Source organism: Pinus tabuliformis, chromosome 9 (assembly GCF_031772625.1).
Source record: "Pinus tabuliformis cultivar Carrire ecotype Pingquan chromosome 9, CPIR1, whole genome shotgun sequence".
In the NCBI taxonomy this organism is placed as follows: Eukaryota; Viridiplantae; Streptophyta; class Pinopsida; order Pinales; family Pinaceae; genus Pinus; species Pinus tabuliformis.
Window position 1 is genome coordinate 2,020,000,578 of NC_142307.1, and position 15,406 is coordinate 2,020,015,983.

The 15,406-nt window shown below is 39.1% G+C and overlaps 1 protein-coding gene across 1 annotated transcript in view; it reads left to right on the forward strand.

Annotated features, from left to right (window-relative positions):
* Positions 1-15,406, forward strand: part of ZDS (zeta-carotene desaturase) — a 367,078-nt gene that overhangs the window by 94,888 nt on the left and 256,784 nt on the right. Inside the window, exon 6 of the mRNA XM_089439231.1 lies at positions 14,815-14,919. Coding sequence (XP_089295357.1) covers positions 14,815-14,919 — 105 coding nt within the window. The remainder of the gene's footprint in view (positions 1-14,814; positions 14,920-15,406) is intronic.

Below are 15,406 nucleotides of genomic sequence, written 5' to 3' on the forward strand. Positions count from 1 at the left end.
CCTCTTTCTCTTAACTAGAAATTGACATGGTGTGTATTCAGGGATGGCTCTAAGAAAATTTGACCTTGTAAGTTGAACATGAGAGATGCAAAACTCAGGGCAAACCAGAAATGTAACCCATTGCCACCTTGGTGGCAATTTCCCAATCTGTAGGCTGGTGCTATCCAAATGGGGCAGGGCTGGGTGGGGGTCGGTGCATGGGTATTCCAGAATAGAATTATTAATCTGGTGTTTAGGAGCTGTTACGAAAGATCATGGTGGAAAAACAGATATATATGGTTTTTGTAATGGATTATTGGAGGAATCCAGTCAAGATTATTGCCTTGTCTCTTGGGTTATGGAGTCAAGATAATAAAGTTTTAAGACAAATGGGAATGTGTGATGCAGCCACTAACAGTGCGGCACATCAGCAGATGACATTCAGATCTAAATGTGACAGCTATGTAAATTTCTCATAAATGATGTATTCCACATCCCATTCATATGAACCGCACTTCATGAACTCTAAGATGAAGTAGACAGATTAGAACAGCCTTCTTAACAAATGAACAGTTGCACCAGTATCATATCTCCAACCCAGATTCCATAATGAGTCTAAGAGGACCATAGAAATCACACTTAGCTTCCTTAACCATGAACAACCCACAAAACAAGTATAAACAGTTCAAAGATAAGAAGTAATGGCAAAAATGTTAACTCATCAAAACTATAGTGATTTAAGAATGCTTCTCTTAAAGCTTTTTTGAGTACAAATATAAAATTCTAAAACAAACCAAGTAATTCATTATCTTCTTTACTAAATGTCAGATAGACTAATGTTGGTCTTAGTGGACATTAATAACCATTATCATCATTATATAGAGTTTTCTATCTTGACTATCCTTTAATTAAATAATATAAGGAGGTCCTAGATTACTACATAAATCAATTTAAAAGAAAAACCGTAGGATCCTTCCTTAATGGAGCCTTTTTCATCAAGAATGGAAGCTTTGACCTTCATGGTGGGTGTAGATGAAACTTTGGAGCCACTTGTCACCATTCTATTGAAGGTGACCTTGTTGTAATAGGTTTTGCTACTCACTAAAATGGGTGACCCCATAGGTGTTGATTTTTGAGTAGCTTGGGAGGTACTCCAAGCCCTAGGGTTTTGGGTTTGGAGGGTGAAGTGCCACAAAAGTCATTTGTGGGCTTGGAACCCAATGTTGGGGTTTTGCACCCATCAATGTTATGGGCCAAAACCATGGAGCATTTTGGACATATGATGGATAGAGATGAGAGAGGACGGCGAGGAGAATCCAATGCTTCGAGAATCATCGAAATCCGAGATTTCTTTAATAAGATATGAATTTTTGAAGTTGACAATGAATTTTTGTACAGTCAAGTCATGTAGGGTTGAGGTGAATTTGTCCAAAAGACATGTCTCTTCATGAATTCATTGAGCCCTTCTTTTGTGTATAAATAGAAGGTGAGGGAGATCATTTTAACTCATCCAAATGTGCATCAATTCATAGATAACTCTCTGAATTATGCCGAGCTCAAGGGAAGGAGGACAAATTTGTTTAAGGGTTCTGTTTGGGTGAGTTTGACACCTGTGATAAGACCGAATTGCTACAGGAGGACAGCTGCAGGCTTGAGGGGCAAGTCTGGGCTGAGTTGTGATGTATTTTTCTCCTTGTAGGTCCGAATTCTGAGCAGGAAGGTGGGCCACATGCCTTGAAGCAGATCTTGGAGGTTGTGTGTGGGTTTTGGAGGGCAGTCTCCCCTGTTTTGGACAGCCACAGCCCTAATCCTTGTATGCAGATCTGGCTGCAGTCCCGAAGAGTTTTGTGAGGACTGCTGTCCTTAACAAACCAAAACAGGAAGCCAAATGAAGCAGCAGAGATAGGATGGTCCTGTGGAAGGAAGGCCGCAATTTTCTAGGTGACTGTTGGAGCAGGGCTTTAACATATATTGTGGGTGCCCTAACCAGTGAAGAGCTACAGCAACATACACAACCAGAGGTATGTATGATGAGTTTGTGTTGAATTGATTGCTAGTTGGGTGGTGTCCAAGTGTGGACACTTTGCAGCCTGTGGGAGCCAATTGTTGGGGTTGACTTGGGTGGTTAGAAACCCCAATTAGGAGCAGATTTCACAGTGAAGTTGAGACAGAGGTATTGGGCATCATTGGACTGTTGGAGGGCAGCATGTTGGTAGCCCAAAGTAGCCCTTGAAAAGCAGTCATAAAGAGAGCTTGACAGCTGAAGGTTGGGTGAAGATTGAAGCCTAATGTGCAGTACATTGATGGACTAGTGGACTGCTAGATTGGCAGATTGGAGCTCAGGTGTTGGCCAACCTGGAAGAACAGATTGGATCAGCCCGTGTTCATTGTAGCAGAAATGACTTGCAGCAATGATAAGTGGCAGTCCTCTTGGAGACTCTATGTGTTGTCTCTTGATGGACTAAGGGGCAGCTAGAGAGCAGAACGGAAGCGAAGGACCGGCAGGACGAGATACGACATAGATGCTGAGCTTGTAGCGAGATTGTCATTGTATCTTGTATTCTTGTACTTGTGGATAATTGAGGGCCATTATCCCTTGTACGGGAGCCCTAGACAGTGGTATTATTCAGTTCGTTTAATATAACGAATATTGGGTTGTTGTACATATTTGTTCAATATTTTGTAAAAATTTATCTATACTTGTGCATGTGTGATTTACTGCTATTTATATTCCACTAGGAGATTTGTTGAGATTCTTGGTTTGGTAGCATCAGAGATTTTAAGAGTCTATCCTAGCACCAGGGTCGTGGAAATTCAACAATAGGAGGATTTTTTTCTCCTACATTTGACAGCCAGCTGGTCATCCAGACAACGAGCAACGCCTGTCGGCCACCATTAGACGATGATATGCCATGTGCCTCTAGCATTTGCATCAGCCATGTTCTTCTCACCATCCAAGCATATAGGTTCTTTGACACCTCATCACCCTTGGACATGGCATTTGGAGCATTAATTATGGATGGTGTCAGAAATTAAGAGGTCGCGGCTCACACATGTGGGTAAGTTAGGAATAATTTGTTGTTAGCTAATGGGTTGGCTTTTAACCCAAGTACATTTAATGATCAAACTTGTTTTTAGGGTTTTGCAGACATAATTAGGAGACCTAATCCTCAGATAACTAGAGGATAGGCTCATTTTATTTCTCATCATCAATTGTGACTAATTTGGACTTCTTAGAGAATTCAGCCTAGCTGAATTTGTGACTTGTATCTTGTGGAGATGTGATCTTATGGTGTGTTACCCACCCAAAGTGGGTGACCAGATAGGATAAATTTTTCTCCCACCATCTCTTCAGCTAGCCAACTAGTATCCCTTGACAACCACTAGTAGTTGATGATGACATTCCATTCATATCTTCGCCACCTGCATCAGTTATATGTTTCCTCGCCCATTTGGCAAGAGCACATGTTGGAAGGTAGGCTTACGATCAAAAGTTACTTTATTCATTTTGCAATTGGGTGCTTATGCTTGTTTGTATTTGGGCATTTGACATGGATTGTGCGTTGACTTGGAAGAAAGAAGGGTCTTGGCCGTAGTTTTGTTCCCTCACCTTGAATGGGGGGTTACTTTTCAATCCTAGTCCAGTGGGACCTCCCCTAATGGCCCAATGGGTATAGGAGGGGCACTACTTGGGAAGTCGCGATTGAGGTAGCGTAGCCCCATCTCTCCCCATTCCATGCTTACCACTTTCCATCTTACATTACGAGCCCCTACTCCACCTCCATTCTTTGGGTTCAATTGACCACTGGTTTATTCAAATTTGGCACCACACATCCTCATACCTAGGTAAGGCCTAGAAATGTACCCTGGGAGGTTGATGCAGTTAAAAGAAATAGTTGTGAAATTTTTAGTACTATCACAGTTACTGGTTATTATTCACCTATCTGAAATAGATTATTTGTCTTCCGCAATTTATATGCGCCAAATATTGAATAAAACACTATTGCAACTTCATGTAAATTAAATCACAGGAACTGAGAAAATATTGTACACACACAAACTAATAGACACCGATATTTTGGACAGATGTCCCTGGAAAAACCCCAATGCGGGGAAAACCAGTTCTGCATATAAGCATTTTATTATTCTTTAGCAATTTGTAATTGAAAATTATTACAACTGAGAGAAATTTTTCGGATGAAACTACGTGGAGGATTTTTAATCCTGTCCAATGTTTTGGGTGGACACTCCACCCATCGCTAGGGACCTGAGAATTGAATGATGATAAATGAGTGCTGTGAATTCATTTATAGAAGGGAGTTTCGAATTAGCTGTTAACAAATAATATTAAATTATAAAATAGCCATTAGAGAATAACATTAATTTTTTTTAATATAGCTAATAAATAATAAATTAGTGAAATTAAATTAGAAAGGAATAATTAGTTGTTGAATGAAAGGGCCAAGTCAACAAATTTAAATAAATAAAAATTAAAGAAAATTAAAAGGAAATGAGGACTATGTTGAGAAATATAATTAGGAGTCAAGGGCAAGGGTCAATCCCACATATCTAAAAAATGATTAAGTAAGTAAAGGGGAAGATGAGAATAAAAGGAAAATTGCGGATGATAATAATAATTGAGAGTACGAGAGAGAATCAAATCAGAGATGCCTAAATTTGATGGAAAATAAGCAAAGAATGAGAAAACATTTAAAATTGAAAAGTTATTAAAAATTTGAAAATTTTTATAACAAAAGAAAATTAAATTAATTAGTCAGATAGTGGATAACTGGTTGCCAAGAATGGCTTAATTTATAGCCATCTTCTTGATTAAATTTTTTCGGGTGCTTCTCAATTTCAAGGGCCTCCCTAATGATTCTAGAGTTGTAAAATGGAAGAGAGTCAAGAATTTTGGTTTGATTAAAGCAAATTAGATGTTTCGAATTGAAAGAGTGCTAGGCTATGGCAGACTTTGATAATTGAAGAAGATTGGTGTCGACAATATGCTCTTTAATTCGAGCTTTGAAGGGACACCCCGTTTGGCCAATGTATGATTTTCCACATGAACAAGGGATCTGGTAAACCCTTGAATTCAACATGGGGTTAGACTTATCTTTGGCTGATCGAAACATCTGCTTCAACGTTTTATGGGGTTTAACAATGGTCTTAATGTTCTTATTTTGCAAGATTTTTGCTATAATGTCAGTAGACCCTTTTATGTAGGGGAGAGAAACTTGACATTGTGAAGGAGAGGGAGGAGGGTTAATGGAATCAGAATTAGAGACGTTCCTAAAAGCTTTATTGATCCGAGAAGAGAATAGCCATTTGCTTAGAAGGCTTGGAATAGGTGGGCTTTCTTTGAGGAAAGGAATTGGGGAACGAAAATTTTAAGGGCGTGGGAGATAAGGGTTTTAAGAACGCCAGATTTTGGGATGGGTGGTGGTGAGAATGGGCATGAAGATAATGATCAATGTGGGTCTTTTTTCTGTAAACCTGATGGGTTAGGGAACCATTAGGAAGCTAGGTGACAAGAACATCTAAAAAGGGAAGAGATTTATTAGATTCAATTTCCATGGTAAATTGAATATGAGGGGAGATACTATTGAGATGGGAGAGAAAGGTATCTAATGCAGGTCTACGATGTTGCCAAATAACAAAAATATTGTTGAAATGTGGTTGTCATCGATGTCAACCCAAGCAGCACCAGAAGATGCCCCACCATTGTTGACCAAAATGACATGGCAAATCATAGTTTCTCAAGTTCGAACCATCTGCATTGCAACTTGCATTCTCCTCGTCGAGTCGATTCTAGTGGTATATGGCACGCCACGAGAGCCCTCACCATTTGCAAGATATGCGTGTTCAAAGATGAAAGCCTTGTCTCGTGGTAGAAAGCCCCAAGTCAAAATGTTGATGTGGCAACTCATTATTTGACAAGATCATGAAGTCTAAAGAAATCTTGTTGTTAAGAATAATTAAACATTTTGAGGGAATTAAAAGATTTGATTAAAATTTTATTTTAAAGGTATTTTGGTTTGTGGTCCAAAGAATTTAAATTTTTAAAATTCAAATTGCTCTCAATTAGTAGTCGGCCTCATCAAAAGGGTACTTTTGGCTCCATGAAATTGATTTTCCAATTTTCAATTTCCTCTAAACACCTAGTCGGTTGCCCCAAATTGACGTCTCTTCCAAACTATAAAAATCACCTTATCTCATCTACATGAGCATGAAAATCTAATAGACATCCTTGAAGCAATTTTGGTCTGTAATATCTTAGGCACTGCGGAGCAGAGGAAATTCAGACGAGAGGCTAGATTTCAGAAGCTTTGTAGGGTGCATGAATTTTGGGCTTTTGGTTTATAGATTTAGGGATTCGTTTGGCTTTGTTATAGATGCGAATCTATTGAGGGAATTACAATTCTTGTGGCCTGGTTCTGGTGGAATTCGCATGGCATTCTTGGATTGTGAGATCAATTATTTGGCACAGGTGTAATATCAAGTATATACACAATTCAGTTCAAGAAAATTCAAGATTTCCTACAACTCTCAAGTATCATGACAATTCCCTTTGAAAGGCGTAAATCTCTGAGTAGTTGAAGCTTCTTTCGTCAAAGAACTTGTGGAGGAATACACACTGTCCAGAACTCACGAATTATTGTAGCGCTACTTCAGTTTTTTCAATTAAAGTTATTCTGTCTAGTGGTTCTGTGAAAGCACCAATTGGTAGGGTTCAAACCTTAACGTCTACTCTTACATCCAAATTCTTGAGGCTTTGTTCAGGTATGAAGTGACTCTTATCGAAGACAGAAGCTACGATCTTTCTTCTTGGTGCAGCTATAGGAGTAATGTCTACAAGAATGATATCAATAACTCGCTCAAATTGAAGCTGTGTTGCACCTTCAAATTTCTACCTATCTCTAAGAGACTAAATTGTTTTGATCTTTGAACTAATTTCCGTGGTCATTTCAGTAAGAATTGAAGGTTCAATGGGCTATGTTACCCAACACCCATGGGTGAGACCCATAGGAGAAATTTTTCTTCTAGATGGTCCTCAGCTGGCAGCTAGTAGCCCCTTGCAGCCACCAGATAACTCGATGTGACACCATCTCCACCACTTGAGCTAACCATTATGGATCCTCGCCCATCTGCTATGATCGTATGTTTGAAGTTGGGCCTTCCAACCCTGAAGGTATGGCCTTTCATTATGTAGTTGGGTATCTTTGGTTATTTATCATAGACAGTTCTTGGCATGGATTAGTGGGGGGATTCGGCGGAAAGAGTGTGTTTGGTTTGTGCTTTTGCCCCCTTGTCCAATTTGGTGGTTAATCTTGTATCCTAGTCTCATGGGATCTCCTTTATTGGCTACTAGCTTAAGAGTGGGCATTACATGGGAAATCCCGATTTTAGTTGCGTGGTCCCGCTTCCCGCTTCCCGACACCACATACATCACTCCCCTCCACTCATTACAACCCCTTTTCACATATTTCCCATCCGGGTCCACATTTGTCCATTTGGTCCACAAGGAGTTAGCCTTCCCCCTCCCCTTGTCCACACTTTGGGTCAGGCCTGGAACGGTGCCTCGGAGGTTCATGTAGCTAAAAAGAAAGTAAAAAGCATAATTTTGCCACTCTCAACAGGAAATGTACCATAAAATGCAAAAGTTGGCCAGGACATACAAATTTAGCATGCAGGCAAAAGCCATCATGAGTGCTACCCCCATCATTATGGTCATCACCCTGGTTCCTAAGGCCCCCTCGATCATTAAGGAATCCATGATTGTGTGAAAATTTCTATATAGAAATTCTATTACTGCAGCAACTGATTTATTTTACCTACTTATTTCTCAATAAATTAATGAAATTCCTTCAGTAAATATTAAAATAAATTCTACTGCAGATATCACACCATTATACAGAAACAAATATATGCACAAGCATCAAACACATCAACACATTTATTTTTGGACAATTGTCCCCGGAAAAACCCAATGTGGGAAAACCGGTGCAACAATTTTATTAAACTTCAGCAACAATCGCTTTTAGAGAAAATTTTTGCATAGACACTGGGAGAAAACACCTGAGACTTTCTGACAACCTGGCGGACTTCCTTTCCCTACTGCGTCAACCCTGCATCATTCTTCGTCATCCACTAACATCGAGATGCATCTATGATGAACACCAGTTTAGTAATTTGGGATGCTTTTCCGTTGCTAATGCAGTTACAAGAGCAGTTTGCAGTGCAGGGGCAATGCCAGCAACACAGATGTAGAAATTCAGAGGGAGTTGTAGTACGGATGCAGTGTTGACAGTGGCAGTGTCAGTAGCAATACAGTTGCATCAATATCGCAATAGTTGGTGGACAACATGTCAGACATCAGCAATGCAGAGGACGATGTTATGAAGTCAGGGTGATGCTTCAGTGGGAGGCATTGCTAGAGCACATTCCTCGCTAAGAGGGAGTGTTGATTTCTGGTAGCATCAGATGTGCTCTAAGCCTCAAATTTTGTAGGGAGGCTTGGACACATGTATTCCAAAGAACCCAGAAAGCATTTTGAGAAATTCCGCCCGGAGAGAATTTTATTAAAATAATTAATTATTTTTAATGGGTCCCTAAGTCTAAACTTAGGAAATTAAAATAATTAATGGGTATTAATCTAATTGTGGGTGTAACTTCTAGAAGAAGACGAGGATCAAGCATAAATGATCTTAGCCATTGATTAGCTTTCAATCTGGGCTGTTGAATGTTAACGAGAAGATTATTTGAGGAGGCTTGAGGGTCATTTGGAAGACACACAGAGGGTTGATCTGTCAGTTCGAATTGCTGAAGCTAGAGGCAGCGCAGTGATTTGTAGTGATCACGCAGAGAGGGGCAGAGGGAGTTTTGGCTGGAGGATCTTCTTCGGAGCCAAGGATACTCAACAGTGAGGAAAAGAGACACACAAAGGAGGTAGCACTGAGGCCAAAAAGGGTGACGTAGAGCAAGGAAGGGCTCACGCAGAAGTCTGAATTTGCTAAGGAGGATGATGTTTATGAGCCGGGAGAGTTGGAATCAGCTCCAGAGGGCAAATCGATTCCCAACAGAGGTAACACAGTGCCTTAGAGGCTGACACCAATGTTTTTAAAACTGGAACTGGTGACCGGACCGGTCCACCTAATGAACCGGTTTACCGACTAGAACTGGTCTAATCGGGATTGGTTTGGTCTAAACGAACCGGTTTTAGAAAAATACATTAAATAATTAATTTTTAATGAAACAAAACTATTTTTAAGATTTAAAACCATGATTCCAAGCCAATAGAGACAAAATATGCAAAGTTTGCTCATTTATATACCATGTAAAGGTGAATATATCAAAATGGCACCGAGTGCAATACATATCATCAACAAAACAGCAAAATACATAAGCAATGAGTCTCTAAATGGGCTATAAAGTCCAAAAACAATGCTGCAAGCTATGAGGCCATTGGCCTACTACAAGTCTACAGTGTACACATGATCAATCATCAAGTTCATCAACACTACTAGCCACAGGATCATCATCAGGAGCTACATAAACAATATCTGGTTCAGAGCCTGAGGATGCCTCAGTAGCAATGCCACCAATAACAATATAAGTGGACGTAATGGAAGCATGAGTTTGTCGACCAGCATGACTAGTGCCTTTAATTGGTTCTTTGCCCTTCCTTGATGCCGCTACTGATCCTGGTTCTGATGCCGCCACAAAATCTGCTTCATTCCCTGCCAAAGCCATGTTGATATCAAAATTAGCCTCAAACACATGATCTTCAGTCTCCTCCACCCATTCTGATGTTGGATCAATATCATCCAACACAATGGGATTTGGATCAGGTGTTTTGTTCATCATTGGTTCCTCCTCAGTCGAAGGTTGTATTGCACGAAAACAAGATCATTTAACCATTTTTGTTCCAAACGATTTCCCTTCTTCGTGTGTATGCGCTCAAAACCAGACCAATTGCGCTCACAAGACTTGGAACTTGAGTACTAGCACTGCTATTGGATGGTGGGGTTGGCATGGTTGTTGCTTCATCTTCATCTCTCATAAGTTCTGCTTCCAGTTCTTCAAGATGTATAGTGCCATCCTCCAAATTGTCGTCCTCTGGGTGGTTGTCCCAAATTTTATATGTTGGATCCTCATAAGCCTGATCAAAATAATGACTCAACAACCTCAAGTTGTAGTGCACATATACCAAGCTTTCTGCCCGGTTTTCATTGAGTTTGTTTCTTCTCAGATTACGTATGAAGCTACAGGTGCTCCAACACCTCTCTGCAGAAGAAGTATTTACAACCTGTGAGAGAACTTTTTTTGCCAATTCTGGCAAAAGTCCCATGCTGCCATATGCTGCCCACCATGTGAGAGCATCAAATCTGTCTCTATCTTCCATTGCATGCAAAGAACCAAACAAACCAATGTAACTAAAGTATCTGCCTAATTCAAGACGTAGATTAGCACACTCCTCCCTGTCAGGTACCAACTTGCCTAATGCTTGCATATATCCTGTAGATACCCCTGGATCTGTATGGGTTTGATCCTAACCCCACCCCTAGATGCAGGTTGGCCCAACCAAGATGGAGAGTAGTATTTTGGCATAAGGATATACGCCAAGGCATGTAGTGGAACATTAAGTTTATTCCACTGTGTACACATACAATTGTGAATCAATGTATACAAGTTGGGATCATCTTTCTGAACAATATCTTTTATTTGCTCCAACATGGTATGTATATGCTTATACACCTCCCCAACCACTGGTTTATCTGTATCTGCAAAACAAATCATGTTATAAATGGGCTTGGTGAATTCCAATACTTGCCTCACACGTGCCCAAAACAGACCATCAAGAGCGGTCTCCTCCACCTGTTCAAAACCTTGCTTGTCAGCTGCATTTGTAGCCCTTTCCTTTAATACCTGCCAGTGTGGACTTGATACCATGCTAGCCAATGACTCTCTTACCTTCAAAAGGCGCCTGAAGGTGAGGTAATAGCTAGCAAATCTAGTCTTCACAATCTTCAACAACTCCAATCTTGAGTGACTGCGGAAAAGCCCATGGGTATTGCTATGATTTGTAATGAATTTTATCAGTTGTTTGCCTCTATTGTACAAATCACCAATCCATTTGTATTGTTGGTTTTTGCTCTTAATAAAATGATGCATCAAAAGGTTCATTGTGTGAACCAAACACCCAGACCAAAATATGTTGGGGTATTTATCCTCAATAATTGCTCCCACTGCCTTACAATTAGCAGCGTTATCAATGATGACTTGGATGACATTGTATGGCCCAATACGTTCAATTGTTTCAAGTAATGGTTCTGCAATGTTGATGTCAGTGTTAAATGTATCTGAGTAATCATATGCTAAAAGAAAGACGGCACCACTAATAGACACAACAAGAACACTTATCAATAGCTTGCCTTTTACATTTGTCTGTCCATCAAATACAATGGACACCCCATTCTCAGTCCAAGAATTTGTCATTCTACTCAAAGAATGTGATATTTATGCTTTTTCATGATCACGTCCAACGGTTCTAGCCTTGTCATACCCAGGGCTCTTGTGTCCTTTAGGGGCATCATTTATGGCAGAAACCATTTCATGCCAATAAGGTGAGCGAAGAACATTGAATGGTATCCCACATGCATATAGAAACCAGTAAATTTTTGAATCCACATCATTCCTATACCCTTCATCAAGGAAATCTGATATGGTTCTACGCCTTAAAGAGATGTTTGGTCGCGTGCCTCCATATCCACTGCTATGGAAGGATGTTGAAGGAGTTCTTTGTGCATGTTGATGTGATTGTGAGCTATGTTCAAAGAAACCCTTTGATTTTTTAGATTTGTATTGGGCTTCCTCCTCTTCCCTTATGTATTTTGCTCTATCTGTTACTGAAACACTTGCACAAGTTTTGATTCCTATTGCTTTATCTTCATCCCATGGCCTTTTCCCACAGAGGTGCCTTCTGACATGGGTGTATGAACCTGTGTAAGTTTTGTTGCAATGGGGGCAATCAAATTTAGTGGTTGCACCTCCTTTCCCTCTTTCAAGCCTAGAAACATATTTCCACAATGGGGTTTGGTCTTTGTTTATCTTTTTGGGTTGAATAATGTTCACTCTCTTCCTCCTCACCAAGGTACTCCTCTTTGGGGTTTTCATCAAATCCACTATAACTCACTTCTTCATTCTCTTCTTCATGATCAACCCTCTTTATTCTACTCTCCAACACCATAATAACCAAAAAAGGAACCAAGAAGAAGAAAATGCCATATAACCATGATGTTTGAATTTCGAAGTTTTGAGTTTGCAAAAAATTGGAGGAATGGGAATGGGAAATAGAGATTTTATTTATTTATTTATTTAGCAATGAACATAAAAAAAATGCTAGATTAGAGTGTAGATCCTACCTTTTTGGCCTTCAATCCCAAGCTCCAATCTCCCCTTGCAAGCTCCTCAAGCTCCTCTCTCCAAGCTCCAAACTCTCTCTTGCTCCAAACTCTCTTGCTCCTCTTGCTCTCAATGGATGAAGTGAATAATGGGAGGGGATAGGGTCTATTTATCTTTTGCCCCCTCCCCTTTCCCTACCTTTCCTCTCTCCTCTCCATTGCCAGTTGTCGCCCTCCCTCTCGGCTGCGTGGTTTTTTTTTTGGTTCTCCCACACGTGTGGGTTATTTTTGGCACATTGTTATGTTTTAGAGCTATCTCATATTTGGCTTGTGACCTTTGACCTAGTTGAATGCTCAAGTAAACTTGTTTTATGGATTTTGCTTGTAAAATTAGTGAAGTGAAACTAGGTTGCCCTCATATAAATAGAGGGGAGTCTCACTCACTTATTCATTATCATCATCATCTTTAATCACATTTCTTCTTCTTTATAAGTGCACACTAGCTCTTCCTTTTCTTTTCTACTTGGCAACAATGTAAATTTATGGAGCGAATTGTCTTTTGAGGACGATTTTTGCATGAAGAGGCTTCTTTGGGATAGATTGAAGAGATTCTTGTGGAGTGTGAGTTTATTGTTTATCTTTTCCATTTTTGCATGCTATAATACGTGATTTAGGGTTTCTATGTGAGCCATATCATGCTATATTTCTCGTGAAATATTTATTCTTCATGGTATGTGAAAGTGTTTTCCTTGAATGCTTCAAGAGAACCTTGATATGTGCTTCTCTTGAACTCAAAATATCCCATTTAAGGAAGTCACTAGGGTTTGTAAGAAGAGAGTCTTGCTCTCTCACCCTGCTCATCGAGACCGTCTTCATAGAATTTGCCCTAAAAGAATCCATTGCACAATTAGATCAAGGCACGAACATAGTAGGTGTTGATCAAACTTTTTTTTATAATTATTTTCTCTCCTCTCTAAATTCTCGGTATCTAGGGTTAGGGTTAGTGTTTTTGTTGAAATTGTGCTAAATAGTAATTTTACTTGATGTGTTATTGTCCTCTTAATAGGGATTGCATTTAATAAGTTGAAAAAAAAACAAAATCTAGCACTAATTGCATGATAAATCCTATAATTAGGTTTTATGTCATCTATTCTTTGCTGTTTCATGCATGTTTCAGCCATAAAAACTCACTTGCATACCCTAAACCTTGTTTACTTAATTGCTAGCCTTGATCCTTCATTGACCTATGCTTGGAAGGCTATTTTTTCTCGCTGTTATATGACATTGTAGACCATATCATTGAATATTTATCAAAGCCTAACTTATAACAGCGCTCTAATCGATTTAAGTTGTCTGAGGATAGAGTAATTGAACCTTGGTAAAGAGTATCTTTGCCTTCTTGGGTCCACTGGTACCTTATCCCAATCATTAGACCTTGCATCACTTTAAACCCTTTTTGTTGAATATCCTTTAGGTGATCTATATAGGGAAGCCTTCCCTGTGGTTTAATTCACCACTAAACAGCGGGAGAGAGGCCATTGAGATGACAGTGGTGGTTGGTCTCTTGTTCCCATAAGGTCTAGATTTGCCTAGTGGGGCTTTGAACTAATCCTGCTAGATATTGCGATAACAGGAATCATAAGAGAACAAAATTACAAAAGTCTGGAGTAGATATGGCTGGCTTGCTAGATTTTGCAGTAATAGGAATCATAAGAGAAACAAATTGGCAAAAGTCTGGAATAAATATGGCTAAGATGGAATAAAAAGGTCGTCCACTTTTTTTTTTTTTTTTGCATCTCTGACTTATCATTACTGCCATGAATCATAGAAATAAATAGATAGATAAATAAACTATATTAGTGTCCATGAATGGCCAAAACTATAAAGGCACTTTGAAGAAATAAGACTTTCTTCCTGCCAAATTGTGCTGTGTGCAGTTTTTTTTTCTGCTTTTTGTACATATTCTGTATATTATAGGACATACTTGAGAAACAAGGGACAAATACAGATGCCTTCATGGTTGCTTATTTTCAAAGTTCGATTCAGAAAAATGATTGCATTTCTATCATGTGCCGAGTATGGGAACTAGCATATGTAGTTTTAAATCTCCATTTTCCAAAACTTGGAGTACAATGACTGGGGATGTTTTGAGGAGACCATCTTATGATGTGTATAAGGTAAATGACCTAGAAATTAAAGATCCAGAGGTTTCACCGAACTGTTCATATTGGGTTAAGGAATTGATGGTGCAAGGGTCTCTCCAAAATGTTTCTATTGGCTGCTTTTAATCTTAAATTTTACAACTTAAATATAAATTCTTATTTTTAGGCATATTGTATAGTAATCCTTCCCAATTGGCATGCATAATGTCCGGTGAAGATTTTGGTAAACATTTGTTTTAGTTTTTCTGAAAGCTCTTAATGTTTGTTTGCAGAATTTTGATAAAGTAACAAATGCAGTTGCCCTTGCTACAAGTCCTGTAGTTCGAGCTCTTATTGATCCAGATGGTGCTATGCGAGATATACGCAATCTGGACAATGTAAGAAAATTTTCCTTACCCATATTGTTTTCTTATTGACTTATTATGATGCTAGAGCCTTTTCTGGAGATTGAACTGTGTTTGCATTTGTGCACGAATGCAAACACAGTTCAATCTCCAGAAAAGGCTCTCGCATTGATATCACAAACTGTGAACCTTCGAGTTATTATAAGTTTTTTGTATTTTCTTATGGGAAAAGAAGAGAAGAAGAATAGACTCCTAGGCTTTCATAAAAATGTAATGAACTCAAATGGAATTGTTAATCTAAGTTTTGTAAAGCAAGGATGCATGCATATATTAGGCATTGCACAAATGCAAACACAGTTCAATCTCCAGAAAAGGCGCTTGCGTTAATATGGCAAATTGTGAATCTTGGAGTTATTGTAACTTTTTTGTATTTTGTTATGGGAAAGGAAGTGAAGAAGAATAAAATCCTAGGCTTTAATAAACTGTAATGAACCTAAACATAAATGGAATTGTTAATCTA